We start from the raw sequence: 18,025 nt of genomic DNA, 5'->3' as shown, positions 1-18,025 counted from the left end.
TACGTCTTTGTGTAAAACATACGACATACAGTCAGTAAACATGATGATTTTGTTTGACTGAGCGACGCTGACTGTTTCTGCCTTTATGCTGATGTGCTGAATACACAAACATTTCATTGTGTTTGGTGCTAAACTCTAAACTTTGACCTTAGAAACATTACAAACATCAAATTTACTAATAAACTTTAAATCTTGACTTTTAAGGCGACGAGGACAAGAAGCGACACAGTTTCATGGCTGAAAGAACAACTGCCAGATTGCTTTGCCAGCTTCACTGATACTGACCTCGTCTGCCGGCTAAGACAGCAAAGAAACATCTTCCTGTAAGGCTGCACCACTTTTTAAAAGGTTTAAATGATATAAATAGGGAGAGGTGTACTAAGCGACTTTGCAGGTCTTTGTCATTCAGCCGACACACTGGAAGGCAGACAGGTGGTCCTGCGCTGACTCCCACTGAGGCCAGCTGCACTGCACATGATCCCACTCATGATACTGAAAGGTGTTTGGGATAAAAGGGTCCAGCAAATTGTTGCACGCAAAGTGTAGTAGAGGCTCGGAAAGCCGAGCGTGGCATTCTCGGCAGTGTGGAAGAACACAGATACCTCCCCTGGGCTGAGGGGGGAGTCCTCCTTGATTACTCTATCCGGGCCGGATAGAGGGGCTTAAATCTCTGCTGTCACACATGCATGCTCTCTTAATAAGCGTTTAGCGCCACGTAGCTTCCCCGAGGTAAAAAACCTAATATCATTCTCAGAGGTCAGACGGAGGCCAAGTGTGGCCCCAGTGTGTACGAAGAGCAGATTACTTTCTGGATGTCAACACACATTTGGATTTTTTTTTTTTTTGGGTGGAAGAAGTTTTCAAATTCTTTACTCAAGTAGCAGCGGTGTGGAAATACTCAGTTGCAAGTAAAATTGAAAATACACTTTAGATTGAGAAAGTGCAGCTACTGCATTTACGTTTCAACTATTTCTGCTTCATAGACTTTTTTTTTTGTCACTGTTAACGTTTGTTTCTAATGTTCTCACTTTAATGAATCTATATTTTATGGGTTTTTTTGTCACCTGTGAAGCACTAGATTACAAAAGGTTCTATTATTCTGAGTTTCATGTTTATTTTATTGTGTCAAGATTGGCCTCAGTCAGTGTTTTTCATGTTGTAGCTTTAAAAATGTTTTGCATATTAAATCTAAATCAACAGCTACAACTGTTGGATAAATTTAATAGTAGAAATGGAGCTAAAAACACCTACAAACCTATTTCTGATCTGTGATTAATTTACAGAATTTTTTGTATATTTTATTTTGAGAGCGAAAAAAATAGATAAGATATGGTGCCAGAGTAGTAATGGCTCACATGCAACTGCTTTTCGTTTTTTTTTCGCCTTATTGTTTGAGATCAACAGCAAACTTATTAAAACCACTTCAGTTTGTGGATTTGGAAAGAACAATTAGAAACTGAATTACTTACCTGACATTATTATTAAAATTAAATATAACATCAAATTACATTAATCTGCACATTCGATCTAAAATAAATAACTAAAATACAGAAGTTGACCCAAGACTCGTCTCTACAGGGGAACGACTGCAGGTCTGGGATCAGTTCTCTGCAACCTAAAGAGTCGCCGGATCAGCTAACAACAGGCTCCAGATCAGCCTCAGAGTCACCGCCCACTTTAAAACTTCAGTAAACTCTCTGCGGCGCGATTGGTCAGAGCCATTGACGCAAAGCACTAATATCTCTCAACGATTGGACAGGGCTCCTGTCAACGGACGTCAGTCAAAGTGATGGGCCAATCAGAGCCCGCGCCTGCCTCTTTGTTCCTCCCGTTTGCTGGGTGACGCAGAGGGTCATGTGTTGTTTGTGCTGTGGCCCGTAGAGATGTGTACAGGAGGAGAAGGGAACGGATTGCTAACCGAGCTAGCCGGATCCTCCCGATTATAGAAACACCGCTGAACGTGGTCATGTTGCACACGGTAGGCTTTATTTCGTGAAAAAAGCCCGCATTGGAATACCTGCCCGGCTGCTTGAGGGCCAAAGGGAGTCGTTTTTTGACGGAATAACAAAGCCGGTCTGTGAGGATTGCAAATCTGAGCCGTGCGAGTCAACGTTAGCTGGCCTAGCCGGACTCGGGAGCTCGTCTCCCAAAACAAGAATGGGGTCTAGGTCCACTCGGATTAGCTTGCTAGTAAAGTGACCTTTGATTGTATTCTCTGATGGCAAATTTCACGAATTACCAGGAAGGCAAGGCAGCGATGTTGATGGTGGAGACGCAGCAGAGGGACGTGGGGACGAAATCTGCGGCCGCCACCGCAAACGGAGACGGCTCGGTCGGGGAACCCCCTTCCCCGTTAATTAATATCGGCGGCGGCGGCGGAGGAGGAGGAGGAGGCGGCTCTCGTTTCCACCAACACTTACCGCCCTCCAACCACCTCCACCATCACCACCTCAGCCACCACCACCCGCCAAAGGATCAACAGCAGCACCATCACTACCAGCTGGCCCCGCAGCAGCATCTTTCCGGGGAGAACATCGCAGAGTCGCCGGGCAGGAAAGCCTCCTCCTCGTCCCTGAGCCAGGTACACGCCGCCGAGGACCCCGCCGCCTCCTGCGCCGCTAGCAGCAGCAGCAGCAGCGGCGGCGGCGGCAGCAGCAGCAGCAGCCATGTATACGCGGCTGTGAATGTCGCCAATGCCTCGGACGTTGTGGATGATATTCGAAAGTGTGGCTACTTGAGAAAGCAGAAGCATGGACACAAGAGGTTTTTCGTGCTCCGGGCTGCCAGCCACCTCGGGCCGAGCCGCCTGGAGTACTACGACAGCGAGAAGAAATTCAGGAACAGCCTGCGCTCTGCTGCCGCGGCCGCCGCCAGCGGTGGAGCGGTCGCCCCTTCTCCCCCGAAAAGGGTGATTTACCTCTATCAGTGCTTCACGGTGAACAAAAGGGCGGATTCCAAAAACAAACACCTCATTGCCCTTTACACTAAGGACGAGTACTTTGCCATCGTGGCCGAGAACGAGCAGGAGCAGGAGGACTGGTATGTGGCTGTGAGTGAGCTGATGAGTGAAGGCAAGAAGGGCCACTTGGATTCAGATGATCTGGATGATGGATACGGTACAGTCACCCCCGGTACTGTGTTTAAAGAGGTGTGGCAGGTGAATGTGAAACCTAAAGGACTGGGTCAAACTAAAAACCTCACAGGTGTTTACCGGCTATGCCTCTCAACTAAAACCATTCACCTCGTTAAGTTGAACTCTGAGACGCCCTGTGTGAACCTCCAGCTGATGAACATCAGGCGCTGTGGACATTCAGAAAGCTTCTTTTTCATCGAGGTGGGTCGCTCCTCTTCTATCGGGCCTGGGGAGATATGGATGCAGGTGGATGATTCTGTCGTGGCCCAAAACATGCACGAGACCATCCTGGAGACAATGAAAGCCTTGAAAGCTTTTGCAGAGTTTCGGCCCCGGAGCAAGAGCCAGTCCTCGGGCTCCAACCCCATGTCATTTATCACAACACGGCGCCACCTGGGCAACCTGCCGCCGAGCCAGACCGGGCTGCAGCGGCGGTCGAGGACAGAGTCAGTCGTTGGGACGCCGCCCTCAAGTAAAAGCTCCGGGGCTAGTGGGTATCGCTTCCGTACGTCCAGCGAGGGCGAGGGGACGATGAACCGGCCGTTCCGCTCCGCCACAGGAAGCCTGGTCCACCTGAACTCAGCCCGGGCCCACCACGGCCGCCAGGAGGGGAGCGGCGGCAGCAGTGGCAGTGGTGTAGCCACAGGAAACGCTGGCACGAGCACCGGCAGCGGGCGCTACGTCAGAGCTATCCCAGGTTCAACATCCACCTATCACGCCCGCTCCGCCTCGCTGCCGGTCTCCCACTTCCCCTCCACCACCAGCCCTGTCAGCGTCTCCTCCAGCAGCGGCCACGGCTCCGTCTCCGACACACTCACCCGCCCATCAAGCGCCTCGATATGTGGCTCCCCGTCTGACGGCGGCTTCAACTCCTCAGACGAGTACGGCTCCAGCCCCGGCGACTTCCGGTACTTCCGTGTGCGGAGTAACACGCCTGATTCTTTGGGCAACACCCCACCAATCAGAGAGGAGAACTGTCTGAATGATTACATGGCCATGGGCTGGAACCGGGAGGTGTTTGGCACCAGCGGGGGCTCTGGAAACAACAGTGGGGGCGACACGCCACGTGACGAGAGCACGTCGACAACAGAGGATGAGCGCTTCTCTTCATCATCACTGAGGAGGAGGACGCACTCTTTCTCCAGACCTGCTGGCGGTGCGACGGGCGGCTCTGGAGTGGCAGTTTATCAGAAAATGACCCAGACCAACTTCTCACTGGAGGAGGGCTCAGACGTGGTGTTGCCGTTCGGCAGTGGGCTGCTCCGCGGAGGGCCGTCCTCCTCCTCTTCCTCGCTCCGCTCCGACTACAGCTCCTGCTCCGAGCACAGCCAGCAGAGCCGACCCTCCACGCTCTCCCGGACGGAGGCCGGAGCCGAGCGCCCTCCTCTTTCCTCTTCCTCTGCCAAGGAGGACAGCGGCTACATGCCCATGATGTGCGGCGTGGCTGCGTCTCCACGGGACACTCCCCCCGACTACATGCCTATGCAACCCGGTTCTTACTCCCATCACATCTCCCATTCCCCTCAGTTTCACAGTCCAGCTTTAGCCCGTTCAGCCCACCAACACCCACAGCTCCAGCCTCAATCCTCCACAGACTCCCACGGCTACATGATGATGCTCCCGGGGGGCAGTGGCAGCTCCCCCTCCCCGGTGCAGGCCTCTCCCAGCCCTCACAGCAGCTCCAGCATGGCAGGTGCTGGTGGGAGCGACAGCATAGCAGAGAGACCCGAGAACGGTGAATATATGGACATGTCGTACAGCAGCAGCGGTGGTCGCAAGCACTCAAATGAAGGGAGCAGTGGGTATTACACATCTGGCACACCTGAGGGCACCCCAAAGTCTTACAGCCCTTATTTCTCCCTCCCTCGCTCCTATAAGGCCCCCACCAGAGAGAGAGATGAAAAAGAATATGGGGAATATGTTCCTATGAGTTCTCCTGCCAAGCCAGTCTATTCATCAGTTGCCACAGCTTCAGTGTCAACACCTGAGAAGAGGGGTGGAGGAGGTAGTAGCACATCCACCCCCTCTCACCCACCTCCGCCTTATGGAGCCCACCATACGACTGCAGCGATGGCTGACAGACGCATAGTGAGGCCCAACCGCCTCCCTTTAGGCAGAAGGAGTTTCCATGGTCCGCTGCGGGTTAGTGAGCCCTCCACGGCGTCTGCAGGCACCTCCACTTCAGTCCCCGCCACTGGCAGCTCATCTGAAGGACCTTCCAGTCCTGGAGAGTATATTAACATTGAGTTTGGGGATCACTACCCTCACCAACAGCAGCCCCCCGCCTACCCTCTCTCTGCCCAAGACGAAGCGCCTTCCCTGGGATCCAGTGATCACTGTCACTCCCCTCCCCAGCCCCAAACTCACCAGGACTATATGAGTGTGGAGGTGGGGGCAGATCAGCAGGACAGTGCTGGATGTCTGGGTAAGAACCAGTCACCCAGGCCCAGCCTTGTTGCCCCCTGGAACCCACCCAGCTACATCCGACCCCTGGCTATCAATCCTGGGGCGCTGGCCTCCCCTGGAGTCCAGGCCGGAGGTCACTGGAGGTCGATCGGGGACGACTACACGGACATGACATTTAACCTCAGCAGAGGTGAGAGGACTCAAACAAGCCCCACAGCCATGCTGCAGCATCTCTGTGTGATGGAGGGACGTTATGGCCACGCTCCCTCCGCCTCCTCCTCTTCCATTTCTCCTCCGATCCCTCCGTCGAGCCCAGGTAGGGCGCCGACACACCAGCTGGAGCCCAAGGTGGTTCGAGCCGACCCCCAGGGCAGGAGGAGACACAGCTCGGAGACGTTCTCCTCCACCTCCTCCTCTAACTCAACTCCCCCTGGAGGAGGACTCGGCCCCTCATCCTCAGCCACCCACCCCTCACTGGCTAATCCAGCAGCCCCCAACGGAGCTTACCTAACGGAGGGTCAGACTTCCCGATGGGCCAGCTCGGCATCGTTCGACAGTGTGTGGATGTCCGTGGAGGGTCTGGGGGACTCGCCGGCTCACCACGCCCCGGCAAGAACCACAGAAATGGGCATGGCCTCCGGGACCTCAGCGTCCTCCTCCTCCTCCTCGGGGGCTGCAGCCAGTAGAATGTGCAGGAACATGTCCGTTGGTTACCAGAACGGCCTCAACTACATTGCCTTGGAGCTGCGGGAGGACGGGAGTAACGTGGGAGCCATGACGTCGGGAGCCGGTAGCAGTAACGGGAGCGCGGCGGTGGCGGCGGCGGGGACGGTGCCTCTGCCGGAGAACGGAGCCTATGCCAGTATCGACTTCACCAAATCAGATGGAGTCACTACAACAACCAAGGGTGAGTTAGCACAAGAGCATGTCTGTGTACTCTGTGTGTCAGGCTGAGAGATTGCCACTCAGGATGTGTTTGTCTCCTCCACTCTGACAGTTAATCTTTACGGGCTGTTTTCTAGCTTTATGCATTAAAACCTTTAGTTGGTTTCCTGGAGTTTACGCAGCAGCCAGCCAGTGTGTGGAGAAGCAGAGTTTTTTTTAAATTTTTTTTATTGCTTTGTGTGTGTGAGAATGAGCTCTCATGTGCGAGTAAAAGAGAGTAAGTGTTAGGGATATTTTTTCCTCTCTGAAATCCAAAATAACCCTGAGTGCTGTGTGCTATTATTAGTCGCATTATATCAATTTGCAGCTCCTCTAGTGAATCTATTTTGAATCACGTCTCTGTGATCTTGACAAGGCTGCGTCGAGGCGCTTTGAGCAGCCAGCCGTTGTCTTTGAAGGCATCTGTCTTGGGAGCTGAAGTCTGGGCTATAACAGTGCTGGTACAGGAAGTGGCACCAATATGTGGTTCATCTTGAGGTCTGTGTATGTTTTGAGTCCAGCAGACTGGTAGACGATTAGCGTGCTGAATGAACGGAGGTTTAACTGAGGTCAAGTGTGGACTGAATCGCCCAAAAAGGCCCTGACTTCCCGTCTCTGGAGCCGTTGGTGTCTCTCTGTGCCTGTCTGTGCACGTGCCGCTGTTTTCTTTGTGTCAGCATGTATGCAGTGCAGTAATGTGTGGGCGTTTGTGTGTTTAAACCCTTTTGTCTGCTGCAACGCTGTCACTTGAGACGCTTTTTTACATCTTTGATTAAAATCTGTGTATTTATACTAAACATTAAAGTGTCCCTCGCCAGCAGGTACAGGCAGCATGATGGCAAAACACCTGACAGCATAGTAACCTGTTAACAGTTTCACCTTTTGTTGAGATTGTTAGAGGCGTTACTATTTGAGACCACAGTTTGTGATGCTGCTGCTAATGATTGTTGTCTTTGTTAATCTGCAGATAATATTTCTTGTCAGTTTATGTTTTAACGATGCAGAAAAAGTGGAAAATGCATGTCACTGATGTGGTTTACTGTCACATACAACAAAGAAAAGCAGCAAATCCTCCCATTTGAGAAGCTGTAACCATCAGTTGTTGCCATTTTTGCCTGAAGAATGTGACTTTTTCTCAACTTTTAAAACTCAGTCCCTCGCCGTTTCTCCTGTCAGAAGCACTAGAAGTTCAGGAAGGGCTAATTTATACAGTTGTAAGTTTCCTCATGTGGCACTGAAAATTGTGAGATCCTGTCCAAACACAGTGACTCACTCCTTTAAGTGCCTTTTGTGGATGTGATTTACAGTAGTCGCTGCCTGAACTTGTGGCGCTTCGGTCTGAAACGGTGGAAAGTTGTGTTGCGTTTCAAAAATCACGCAGGGCTCCGTCCAGCAAATAAAAAAAAACTGCATCAGCTTGATCCTCCCGACAGCACACAGCGCCGTGAACCCTGGAGCTGAACCTTCAACTGTCTGCTCCTGATGAGTTTTAGTGTTTTGACTGTTTTTCTTCCATCAGCCAGTGGTGCAGCAGGTACCATAAAACTTTCTGCAGTTTTTATGTCTTACTAACACGTTTTCACTTAGCTGCCACACGAGAACCGCTGAAAATGAGACTTTGGGAAGTGCTGCTCTATATTCAATTTGTGATTGTGAAGCAGCTGAAATGCTCATCTGGAGAGGAATCATTTTCCTTTATTCAAAATTTCATCTTAAAACAAAAACATATCGGGTGGATGTAGCCACTGTGGTTTGATCCTGGTCTGACTTTCTGCTTAGTGTCCAAAGAATCTAAGATAATTTTAAAAACAACCATTTTAAGTCAGAAATGTCTGTTATTGATAATTTTTGTCATATTGCAGCTCAGATTTACCAGACAAATCAACTCTTAAACAGCTGTTTTTCTGTATATTGACTGTACATGTAGTGCTGAAACAAACACTCGCATTTGAGTGGATTTCATTTCTTAGAGAAGTCATAAATAACATTGCAGACGAATGTTCTGTCCATCAGCTTTTCTGACTGTTTATATCCGTTTACAACAAAAACTAGTTTAAATCATAAGTTATCATCAGAGCAACGGCCTACAACACGGCTCGACTGTCTTTAGCTCCCTGTAGTTTCACATTTCTGAATCCCCGATGTCTCCCACTCGCTGCATTTCCAGGTTTTTTCTGCGATGACAAGCGTGTGAGAGAGGAAACGCCGTGCTGAGGTTAGGTCTGCTTCTAGACGCCGTGCACAAGGATCAAGAGGATGTTTTGACTCCGTTTCCAGTCTTTCGCTTCCTCTTTGATCATCTCCTTCTCTGTGATATTGTGCTTTTCCCTCGCCTCCTCCTCCCCGAACCGTCTCGCTGTGTGTGCGTGAGTCAGGGTTCTCTGCGAGCGCCGACTGATTCATTTGTTTATCGTCGTGCTGTGTGTGTGTGTGTGTGTGTGTGTTCGGGTAAACCAGCGCTGAATCTGTGCCCGCGAACACAGGAGATCAACTGACACTCAAACCGCTCAAACACATCCTATTGTTTGCGTCTGTCCGTCTGTCTGTGTGTACTTTCAGCCGCTGCCAGCAGGTTCATTAAGCAATAAGCTTATGTGTGTTTGTGTGTTGGTTCATGTGGTTCAAGGTAGCGTTCACAAATCCGTGCCCACACACACACACACACACACACACACGGTGTATGAGCGGCCGTGTGTGTCGGCGTGTTTACAGTCTGCTCTGCATCTAGGTAGGTGTGTGTGTTTGCATGCGCTGAGTCATGGCAGGCAGCCTTTGATGTGGCGCTGTAATTGCGGCGGCGGCGTGTCAAGGCACACAGCGGGGCCGAGAGGAAACGCATCATCATCGCTCAGGAATGCACTTCCTCTCAGCTGCGGCGCTGCACTGATAGAGGCACACCTGGATCCTCGAGCCGGAGGAGAGAGGGAGGGAGGGAGGGAGGGAGAGGCTGTGTTTCCATCCAGCTGCCGAGGAAGTTCAGCGTGAACCTGGGAAATGTACCCATAAATATTCAGCGAAGCAGGAATTAGGTGTGTTTACATCAGCTGGAGTTACAGAAACCTGAACCGCATGAGAGAAAACATGAAGTTCAAACTTAATCTGCTCACACTGAGGCTGAAAACTGATTTCACCAAACATGTTCACTGTCAGATAACCTGCTGATTATTTTCTCAACTAATGGATTAGTTGTTTGGTCTGTAAAACGTCAGAAAATAGGAGAAATGTGTGTTTCCCAAAGCCCAAGATGATGCGTTCACCGTCACCGAGGAGCTGACTAACCGATTACTGGTTGGAGCTCCACCTCTCATTGTCACAGCGGTCATCTAGTATTTTTGCGTTACAACTAACTAAAAGTTCAGAACTAGTTCCCGAGTTGTTGCAGCTCTTTATGTTTACTCCAGATCTAATTTTATTTATTTGTGATTGTTGGCTTGTTTCAGCTTGTTGCTGATAGACTGTCAGGTTCTGTTGTGTTGTTTCGTGCACATGTACATTTACAGTCGCCCATAAGCTGTACTTGAATGATGAATTTCTTTATTGTTATGATGCAGGACTCCAGAGTTTCTGTAATTAAGGCCTGAAAAGATTGCTGAGTATTTGAATATTTAGGTTGCTTTTAGATTTTGGCCTGTTGGTCAGAAAAATTGAGTTGGATAAACATGCAGCCACATTCGATGGGAAGCTCCTTGTTTACTGAAAACAACTGTTAATTGCAATCTCGCTGCAATAATTCACCTTTTGTTTGTCAGATTCATGCTGCAAAGAGATCAGTTGAACAATATGAATGATTCAGGCTCGTCGAGACTGAACCGGGGATGTTTGGCTCAGAAATGATGAAAGAAAAGTCTAAAGTCTCTGATTCCAGCTTCTGAATTGTGAATAATTTCTTTCCTCCTGTGCACCAGCAAACTTTGATGGACATTTTCACCCATTTTCTGAATGTAAATAAAGGTTAGCAGGTTGGTTTCTTTAGCTCATGTCTTTTCTCGGCTTGTTCGTTTTGGAGTTGAAAGCTTGTGGATGCTAACTTAGCGTCCAGAGCGCTGGCAGGATTAGCTAAAAGAAGAGAAAACAATTCAATTAGAAATCATTTATTCACCAAAATGCCAACTTTTGCTGCTTTTTCCTGCTTTCCTGCGTCAACCCGTCTGTCGTGGAACAAATAACTAACTAAGCTTCACCTATTAGTTCAAACTTGACGTGTGTAACTGCAGCGTTGTGGCTAACAAACAGTCCTGTTACGTTTTATGACGGTCGCTGCGCTGCCCTGAGAGCGCGGTCGGAGGCGACGGGAGGTTGCGGTCGGGTCAGCCGAGGGATGTGCACTTAAACCGGAGAGGTGATGCTTTTCAGATGACGGCGGTGGGAACCTGCCCTTTCCTCCGTCCCGGCCAAGTGGCTATGAGGTGGTAAAGGGTGAGGCCGAGTGTGAGGCAGGGTTATCGGGCCGAGAGCTGGCGGGGGAGTAAGATGTGAAGCGAAGATGGTACGAGGCTGCCCTTTTCCTCTCTCGTTCCCACCTCCACGGCCAGGCCCGTCTATATTTACAGGTCTATTTCCAGACTGACATGAATTTATGGGCCGGTCGGAGGCATGCGCTGCTCGTAACAGGACCCCCCTTTTTCACCGTGTGTGTCTCTGTGCCTCTTAAATGTCCAGATATGTACGCCCACAGATGTTAGAATTATTAACCATCAGCTATGCACACAGAGCAGTTCTGACTTTAAGCCTCCGTTCCCACTGTCACGGCAGCGTATTTGTGGCCCCCGGAGGTTGAAGTTTTGCCCGTTTTTGTGTCCATCCAGCAAATAAATAATCCTGAAATAACGCGCGCTGTTTGATGAGCGCCTTAATTCACAGGCCTGACGGGGTGGACGTGCTTTTAGCCTGGGTGGCCCGCACCGAGACGCATGGGAATCTGTAAACCTGGCAGCGCTGGTGTCTGTTGAGCTAAACGGGAATTGAACCTCTAACCTCGGGCTTGTTGGCGCCAGCCAGCTCCCCATTGGTCAGTGGCTTCTTGGAGGATCACAGAATTTAAGAAGGTGTTTCCCACAGTTTTAAATGTCACCTTAGAGCTGCTCTTTGTGATCAGCGTCTCAAGGAAACAACTGTTTCCTCAGAAAAACTGCAGATATTTCCTTATTCCAGCTTCTGAGATGTGAGAATTTGCTGCTTTTTTAAATATTTTATGTGACAAGAAACGTGAGATCTTTGGTTGAAATAAACCATTTGACGGCATCAGTTCAGTTCAGCTAAGCTAACCTTGAGCTGCTTCCTTTTGATTTTGATGAAAAGCCCCAATTTTTAGCTCAGATTCGGTTGTTTTTTAACAGATGAAATTGAAATGGCTCAAGTCTCATCTTCTGCCTCGTCGGTTAATGTATTTTCAATCGGTTAAATTGTGAATAAACAGCATTGGATGAACACTTAATCATGAACATACGTAGCTTTAATAAACTATTTTTGAACATTTTATGAAGAGTTAATCTAACAAACTGTTGAAGGATTAATCGGTCGTGAAAGCTGCAGGAATGTATTTAAATATAGTTTTGAGCATTTTATGAACGTGGAAATTTAAAAGGTATTAACAAAGCGGCGACTATTAACGAAGTCATGCCGTTTAAATAAAGTCACAGGCAGTGATTAAGCTTCAGAGGACCAAAGCGCCGCAGTGCTTACTCAAAGGGAAATGTTGAGTCTCGTCAGTAATAAATGGACCTAAACACTTAGTGGTCGCCCTGTAACACAAGTTTTCAGTTAGTCTAGTGTAGGTTTCATAGGTGGTCTCCACTTCATCAGCGAGGCTCCCGAGTCTGTCAGACAGAAACTCTGCCGTTCTCCTGCCTTTCCTCTGCTTCTCCTCTTTCTGTTTCATGCCTCCCGTGTCCGTCTCGCTGCCTCCTGCAGACACACGGTGCCGATAAAGCAGCGTTTTTACTGGAGTTCGCCTCAACCTACTGGAATGTGACGTTAGATAGCTTTATTAGACGGAGTCTGAACGTGTGTGCAGACGTGTGTTTGAGAGCGACGGTGTGTGCGTCAGACATTTTAACACGTTGCGTTCGCCTCCCGGCTTCTGGTGACCTTCTGACTTCCACCATTTGAACTGAACATAATGAATGTAAACGTCTGTAAGCTGCAGCGGGTCACAAACTTCAACTTATTTGTCCTTTTTCTCGCTCGGTTGATGGTTTTAAGCTATTTACTGTGTTTTTAGGATTTTATTCGCAGATTAATTCAAAGTTTTGCAATGTGTACAGTCAATATGCGTTTAAGCAATACGGAGCTTTCAGGTTGCGTCACAGGAGGATAAGTTCTCAAAGTGTGACTCTGGCGCCGCCGTAACGTCAGAGCTACGGTAAACTAATCACCAATGATCATTATGAAGTCTGCTGAGGGTTTCATGGCGTCTGAAGGATTAACAGTTTGCACATTTCCTGCCTCCCAGAACGACAGCATCGTACAAACAGCGTCACATATGAGGAAAGTTAGCATAAACTGTCATGCTGATGTGCCTCATGTCCTCTGGGGTGACTGAGTGCAAACCTCTACATTTCTGATTCATCAGGTAGATAGTTTGAGTTTTTCTACTCAGACTGCTGCATAATCGGAGAGTACAGCAATCCAGAGTTATGCACAGTGGATGGGCTCAGCTGATTAATGAGCAGTTTGACATATACGACAACCACATGTGGGTCAGAAGGTTTAGGTATCTATCTGTGGGGATTTGAACCCCCCCTCCACCCATCTACAGCCTCACGAAACCGAAATCCAGAATCCCCGAATTTGAATCATAAAGCAGCTTCCAAACATGCGGGGAGGGAATCGAGCAGTTCAGGGCACCTGGTCAAGTTTCCGTCCTCTTTCGTTCCTCGATCTGCACTTAAAAGGCCGTCGGCCAGCTGTCACGCCGGCCCATGTCGGGTCAACACGTTACGCTCGCCGTTCACTCCCATGATGCCTTTCATCTGTTGTCCCAGCTGGCTGAATGGGCTTTAGGGACGGAGGGAGACGGGTCGGGGAGTGCACATGAACCAGACGGACGGACAGAGACGGGCGGCGGGTCGCGGCACCTGCATGTGTTCAACGACACAACAAGCTGTTAGCTAATGCAGGTGTTTGCTGTTTTTATAACCCGATTTTGTGGCGAGTGTGTCTGCGTTTGTGTGTTTGTGTTGAGCCGAGTTCAGCTCAGGTCAGCGAGGCTCGTGTCCTGAGAGCGTTGTTTTGATCAAAGTCCACGCCTGGACTGCAGAGAAACCCAGAGACCTCAGACTTTCTCTCACACACCCACAGTCCAGCTCTGCTTTACTGTCACCACCATAATTAAGTGCAGTATTGCCAGAGCTTGTTGTTTGCAGTGTAAGTATAATGATTCAGAAAGTTAAGAAAATACACAACTGGTTTGCACATAACTACGCTGTGGTAGGCAAACACTGGCCCGTGGGCCAAACGTGGCCCTCCAGTAAAATATTTAAAAACCTGAAGTTTGCATCAAAACTTTTACATGCTTCAACTGTTATTCGCCTGCAGATAGCAAGTCTCAGTCCCATCTGAGAGGAACCAGCGAGTTCCTCGTAAAAACAAAAAGGTCTTTGTTTTCAAAGTCAGGATTTTCAACCACAAACGAAGCAGATGAAGGTTTGGACAAATATTCACTTTTAAACATCTTTACATCCAAAGTGAAACAGCAATGAGCTACAATCTAAAAAGTCTCATAATTCTGATTTTACACCCATGGAAAGAGAATGATCAAAATAAAATGCAAAAGTACATCTCATGGGGCGTTTCTCAGTCAGGAAGCTTGGTCTGACCATTTTACAGACTTCTTAGTGGATTGTTTCCTCAAATCTGCAAACAAATGAAGTTAAAGTCTGCTTTTAAACTTTAGGTATTGTTTATTGATGAGCCGGTGCTGGTCTCCCTTCATAAACGGGTGTTTCTGGGTTTTGCAGAGACTTTACAGAGGAAGCCGGTCATCTGATGCAACATCCAGCTTTATCTCATTTTAAAATATACTTAAACGCTTGCACATGATGGAAAAAAAGCCAATATCCAACATTCAAACGAGGCCAAAACAGCAGATTTGTTTGGATTTTGTGGCGTTTTCATTCCTGCTAAAACTGTGGCTGCTTCACAATAAAAGCCTCAGAGTTAGCAGCAATGAAAGGAAAAGTCCGTTCAGCTGCAGGAGAGTTTACAGTTCTGACAGATGGAAGTAAAGTAAATGTCGCTGCAAAACTCAACCAATGAATTGTGTTCTGCAGATTGTCTGCACATTGATGTACAGCAGCCTACAGTTATTTTGATCTGTTTTGACTCCATAAAAATGCAGAAAACCCACAACTGGTTATTTAAATTCTCTGATTTGTCTCCTGAAGATATTCAGTTTATTCAAGAAACAAGAAAATTTGGGGCAATTATCTGAATAATTTCCGATGAGTTTTGCTGCGTGGATGCAGCTCTGCAACCCGACGGATCCTCTACAACATTCAGTTCAACCATAAGGTCTTAAAGCTGGACGACGTGTCGTTGCAGGCAAATTATTAGGAGAAAATAAAAAGAATATATGGAATAACTTTCAGCTTTCAAACAGTTAAATGAGCTTAAATGGTGAGAAATTCACCTGAGAATGTTTCAAACTGTCGGTATTTGAGTTTTATTTTGATGGAGATCTTTATCCAGTCTGTGCTGGATGATTAATGGATTAATCGACAAACTTAATATGCACCTATAATATGATAGTGTTTCATTTAATGAGTCTGTCTGCGTCCTAACGTTTGGACTTCAGCTCGTCTCTCGGTGTCTCATTCTGCCCAGTAACCTTCCTCTAGGTTCAGACGGTCGTAGACGTCCAGTGGTTGACCGACTCTTCTCTTTCTTGGGCTTTAGTTTGTTTGGACCGGGTTGTTTTCCCGTCCATGCTGGGTCTGTGTACTGTTACTCCTCTGTACTCCTGCCTCTCTGTCCGTCCATCTGTCCGTCCGTCCCTCCATCCCCGTGGCTAGAAAACAGAGGAGCAGCATTCCAGCAGTGCCCCCTGTCAAAGCATCTGTATTATGGCGTGCTGCTCACATTGTTGTGTCAGACAAAGCCTCGCTCTCAGTGGAATAACCCAGCTGGACGGCGGCCATCGGCAGGGTCACCCGGGGCCGCCGGGCCGCACCACAACAGCCGACCTGACAGTCCGGCCCGGCCATGATAGCAGGGCAGGAAACAAACTTTATGTTTGTGTGTCTTCTGGCAGCGGGCAGAATCCAAAGTTCACCGGCCACGCTCACTTATTTACCAGACAAACAGATTTTTTTATCCAACGAGCAGCTCGGGCCAAGCCGCCCGCTCGGACAGAGACGTCTCACATCTGTCCTCTGAAACTCTTTCAGACGCTCAACATACTTCAGAAACGGCGCAAAAAGCCAAACGCTCTCAACGTTGCTGTGACTATAAACAGCCAGGAAACACGTGACTCGCTTCCACAATCACAAAGTCTTTAATATCGCTGCTGTGTCGAGCGACCTCGAAGAAACGGCTTCACTTCACATTAGTGTCGACTAATTCACTGGTTGGTGGTTACTGGGAAAACTCTGCCGTCGGGAAGGAAATCTCATATTTCCAAAAAACCAACACACAAGTTAGAAACCTGCCTTTCTGTGTTTTTGTATATTAAACGAGTCTTTAAAACGGCGATACAGTACCCTGGTTCCACGCAGGGGGGCGCTACCTTTCAGAAAACCCCCCAAAACCTGGAGAAGCGAGGACCTCACCCCCCTGTGGCAGTCAGCCAGACGGACTCCAGTCAAAGTTAGCCGGCACCAGTCGGCCTCCCAATGACCAGAAACAACTCAGACCGTCAGTCCAGAACGACTGAACCTGTCCATGTGTCACATCGGGCTTTTTTAATAATGCTTCTCCTTTTTACAGCTGCTATTTTTTATATTTAAATTCTTTTTAATTGTGATTATTTTAACAGTTTCGTCCAAAAAATGCTCCTGACGTTACCTTTTATATTCACATTCTTGTCCAAACAAAAGTCCCAAATCCACTTCACAGTAAAGACAAATAGAACCGTCCTAAATGTGCACAAGGCTTTGCACGTGATCACCTGTGAGCTGTACTTCCATAAAATGAAAGAAGTCTTTTTGTGTTTGATGTGTAGGAGAATAAATACTTCACAGTAACAGGATGCTGGAGAGCTTTACTGCATTATGTTTCATTATATTTTGATTTGTCTCCTGGTTCCTGAACTTTTTGTTGTTCCTTTACACAAATAAATAGAAATTTCCATCATAAATTGATGTAGAAAAGCAGAAACTGGTGAATAAAAAGTCACCAGCATGCAGACGTTTAACCTGTTTGATGCTCAAACTGTCACAGAAAAGATGTCGCCCAGTGTTGGAATGAAAACTCCACTGTCGAGTTTCTTCTGTGTGTTTCTGAAGGTGGATTACTCACTGATGATCTTCTCCTCTCGTTTCCTCCCTCAGACTGAGCGACAGAGGTTCCCCACATGCTGCCTCTTCCTCCTCCTCCTCCTCCTCCTCATCCTCATCTCTCTGCTCGGGCCCTGGACTCTGCCTGTGACCGTTGGCCTCCCGCCGCTGACCTCCGACCTTCACTCAGACTGAGGAGCTGCTCCCTCCTGGACGCAGACGACAACAACAACAAACATCACAACATGACAAAAAAAACGCTTGCAGTTTTTTTTTTTTAAGTGTATTTCATCTTTTATTTTTCTTGTGTTTTATATGCATATCTCGTCCCGTTTAGTTGATTTTTTTCCCCCCGTCATTTCTCCCCTCTTGCGATCGATGCTGCCAGCGTGCTGCTCTCCTCCGGTTCAACAGACTGATTCATCCAACGGCAGTCAGTGAACTTTGACTGAGGGGCGTCAACACGAGCGCTGATAGTCCTTTTATCAGATGGTTCTGCTTCTCCGTACGGTATTAAAGAAAACAAAAAAGGGAAGTTGGAATTCAAAGCAAAGGCATTACGGTACAGACTTGGATCTTTTATGTTAAAATATTAAGTTTCATCATTTATTATTATTATTGTCTTTTTTTTTTTTTAACCCAATGTGTAATCCTTCCTCGGCACCGTAAACTTACTACATTTTGGACAAAGTTGTGGTAGAAAATTTCTATTTTTTTAATTAATTTACCCAATTTTGCCCCTCAAATGGTACGAGCTCGTGGCTGGGTCCATTTTAGCTTCAGAGTGGCTTTGCACAAGTCCCGTGCTTGTTTCCGGGTACGACGGCGTCCTTTGGATTGTCCTTTTGCACGGCGCTCAGCGACACACTCTGCTCCCGATACGACGGCGACACAGCCGCGGTACTGCGCCAGTATGGGTTTATCAGTGCACTAATGCAACGGGAACTCTTAAAGCATTTTCATTTTATATTCTGCATATTATTTATTCGTTACAACAGGTACAGATGTTCCAGTACATTTCTTTGTTTGCGTCTCTGACTGATGGTACTCAGCAGGGCGGGAAAACGACACCAGCTGCCAATCGCAAATCTGTCTCGTCCACACGGCGCCATTTTTGGGAAATTTGCTG

General features: G+C 48.1%; 1 protein-coding gene across 1 annotated transcript; it reads left to right on the top strand.

Moving 5' to 3' along the window:
• The first annotated feature begins 1,885 nt into the window (after nt 1-1,885).
• Nucleotides 1,886-17,586, top strand: irs4b (insulin receptor substrate 4b). The gene is made up of 2 exons (XM_008289812.1): nt 1,886-6,446; nt 16,951-17,586. Exons 1-2 carry the CDS (start codon nt 2,219-2,221, stop codon nt 16,953-16,955), a joined length of 4,233 nt encoding a protein of 1,410 aa, XP_008288034.1. The 5' UTR covers nt 1,886-2,218; the 3' UTR covers nt 16,956-17,586.
• Nucleotides 17,587-18,025: the final 439 nt, after the last annotated feature.

The sequence above is a fragment of the Stegastes partitus genome, unplaced genomic scaffold (assembly GCF_000690725.1).
Source record: "Stegastes partitus isolate 25-593 unplaced genomic scaffold, Stegastes_partitus-1.0.2 Scaffold638, whole genome shotgun sequence".
Taxonomy (NCBI): domain Eukaryota; kingdom Metazoa; phylum Chordata; class Actinopteri; family Pomacentridae; genus Stegastes; species Stegastes partitus.
This window is presented reverse-complemented; position numbering and strand designations above follow the sequence as displayed.

Coding starts and splice junctions, on each gene's coding strand:
- irs4b (XM_008289812.1), top strand. CDS start 2,219: ATGGCAAATTTCACGAATTACCAGGAAGGCAAGGCAGCGATGTTGATG.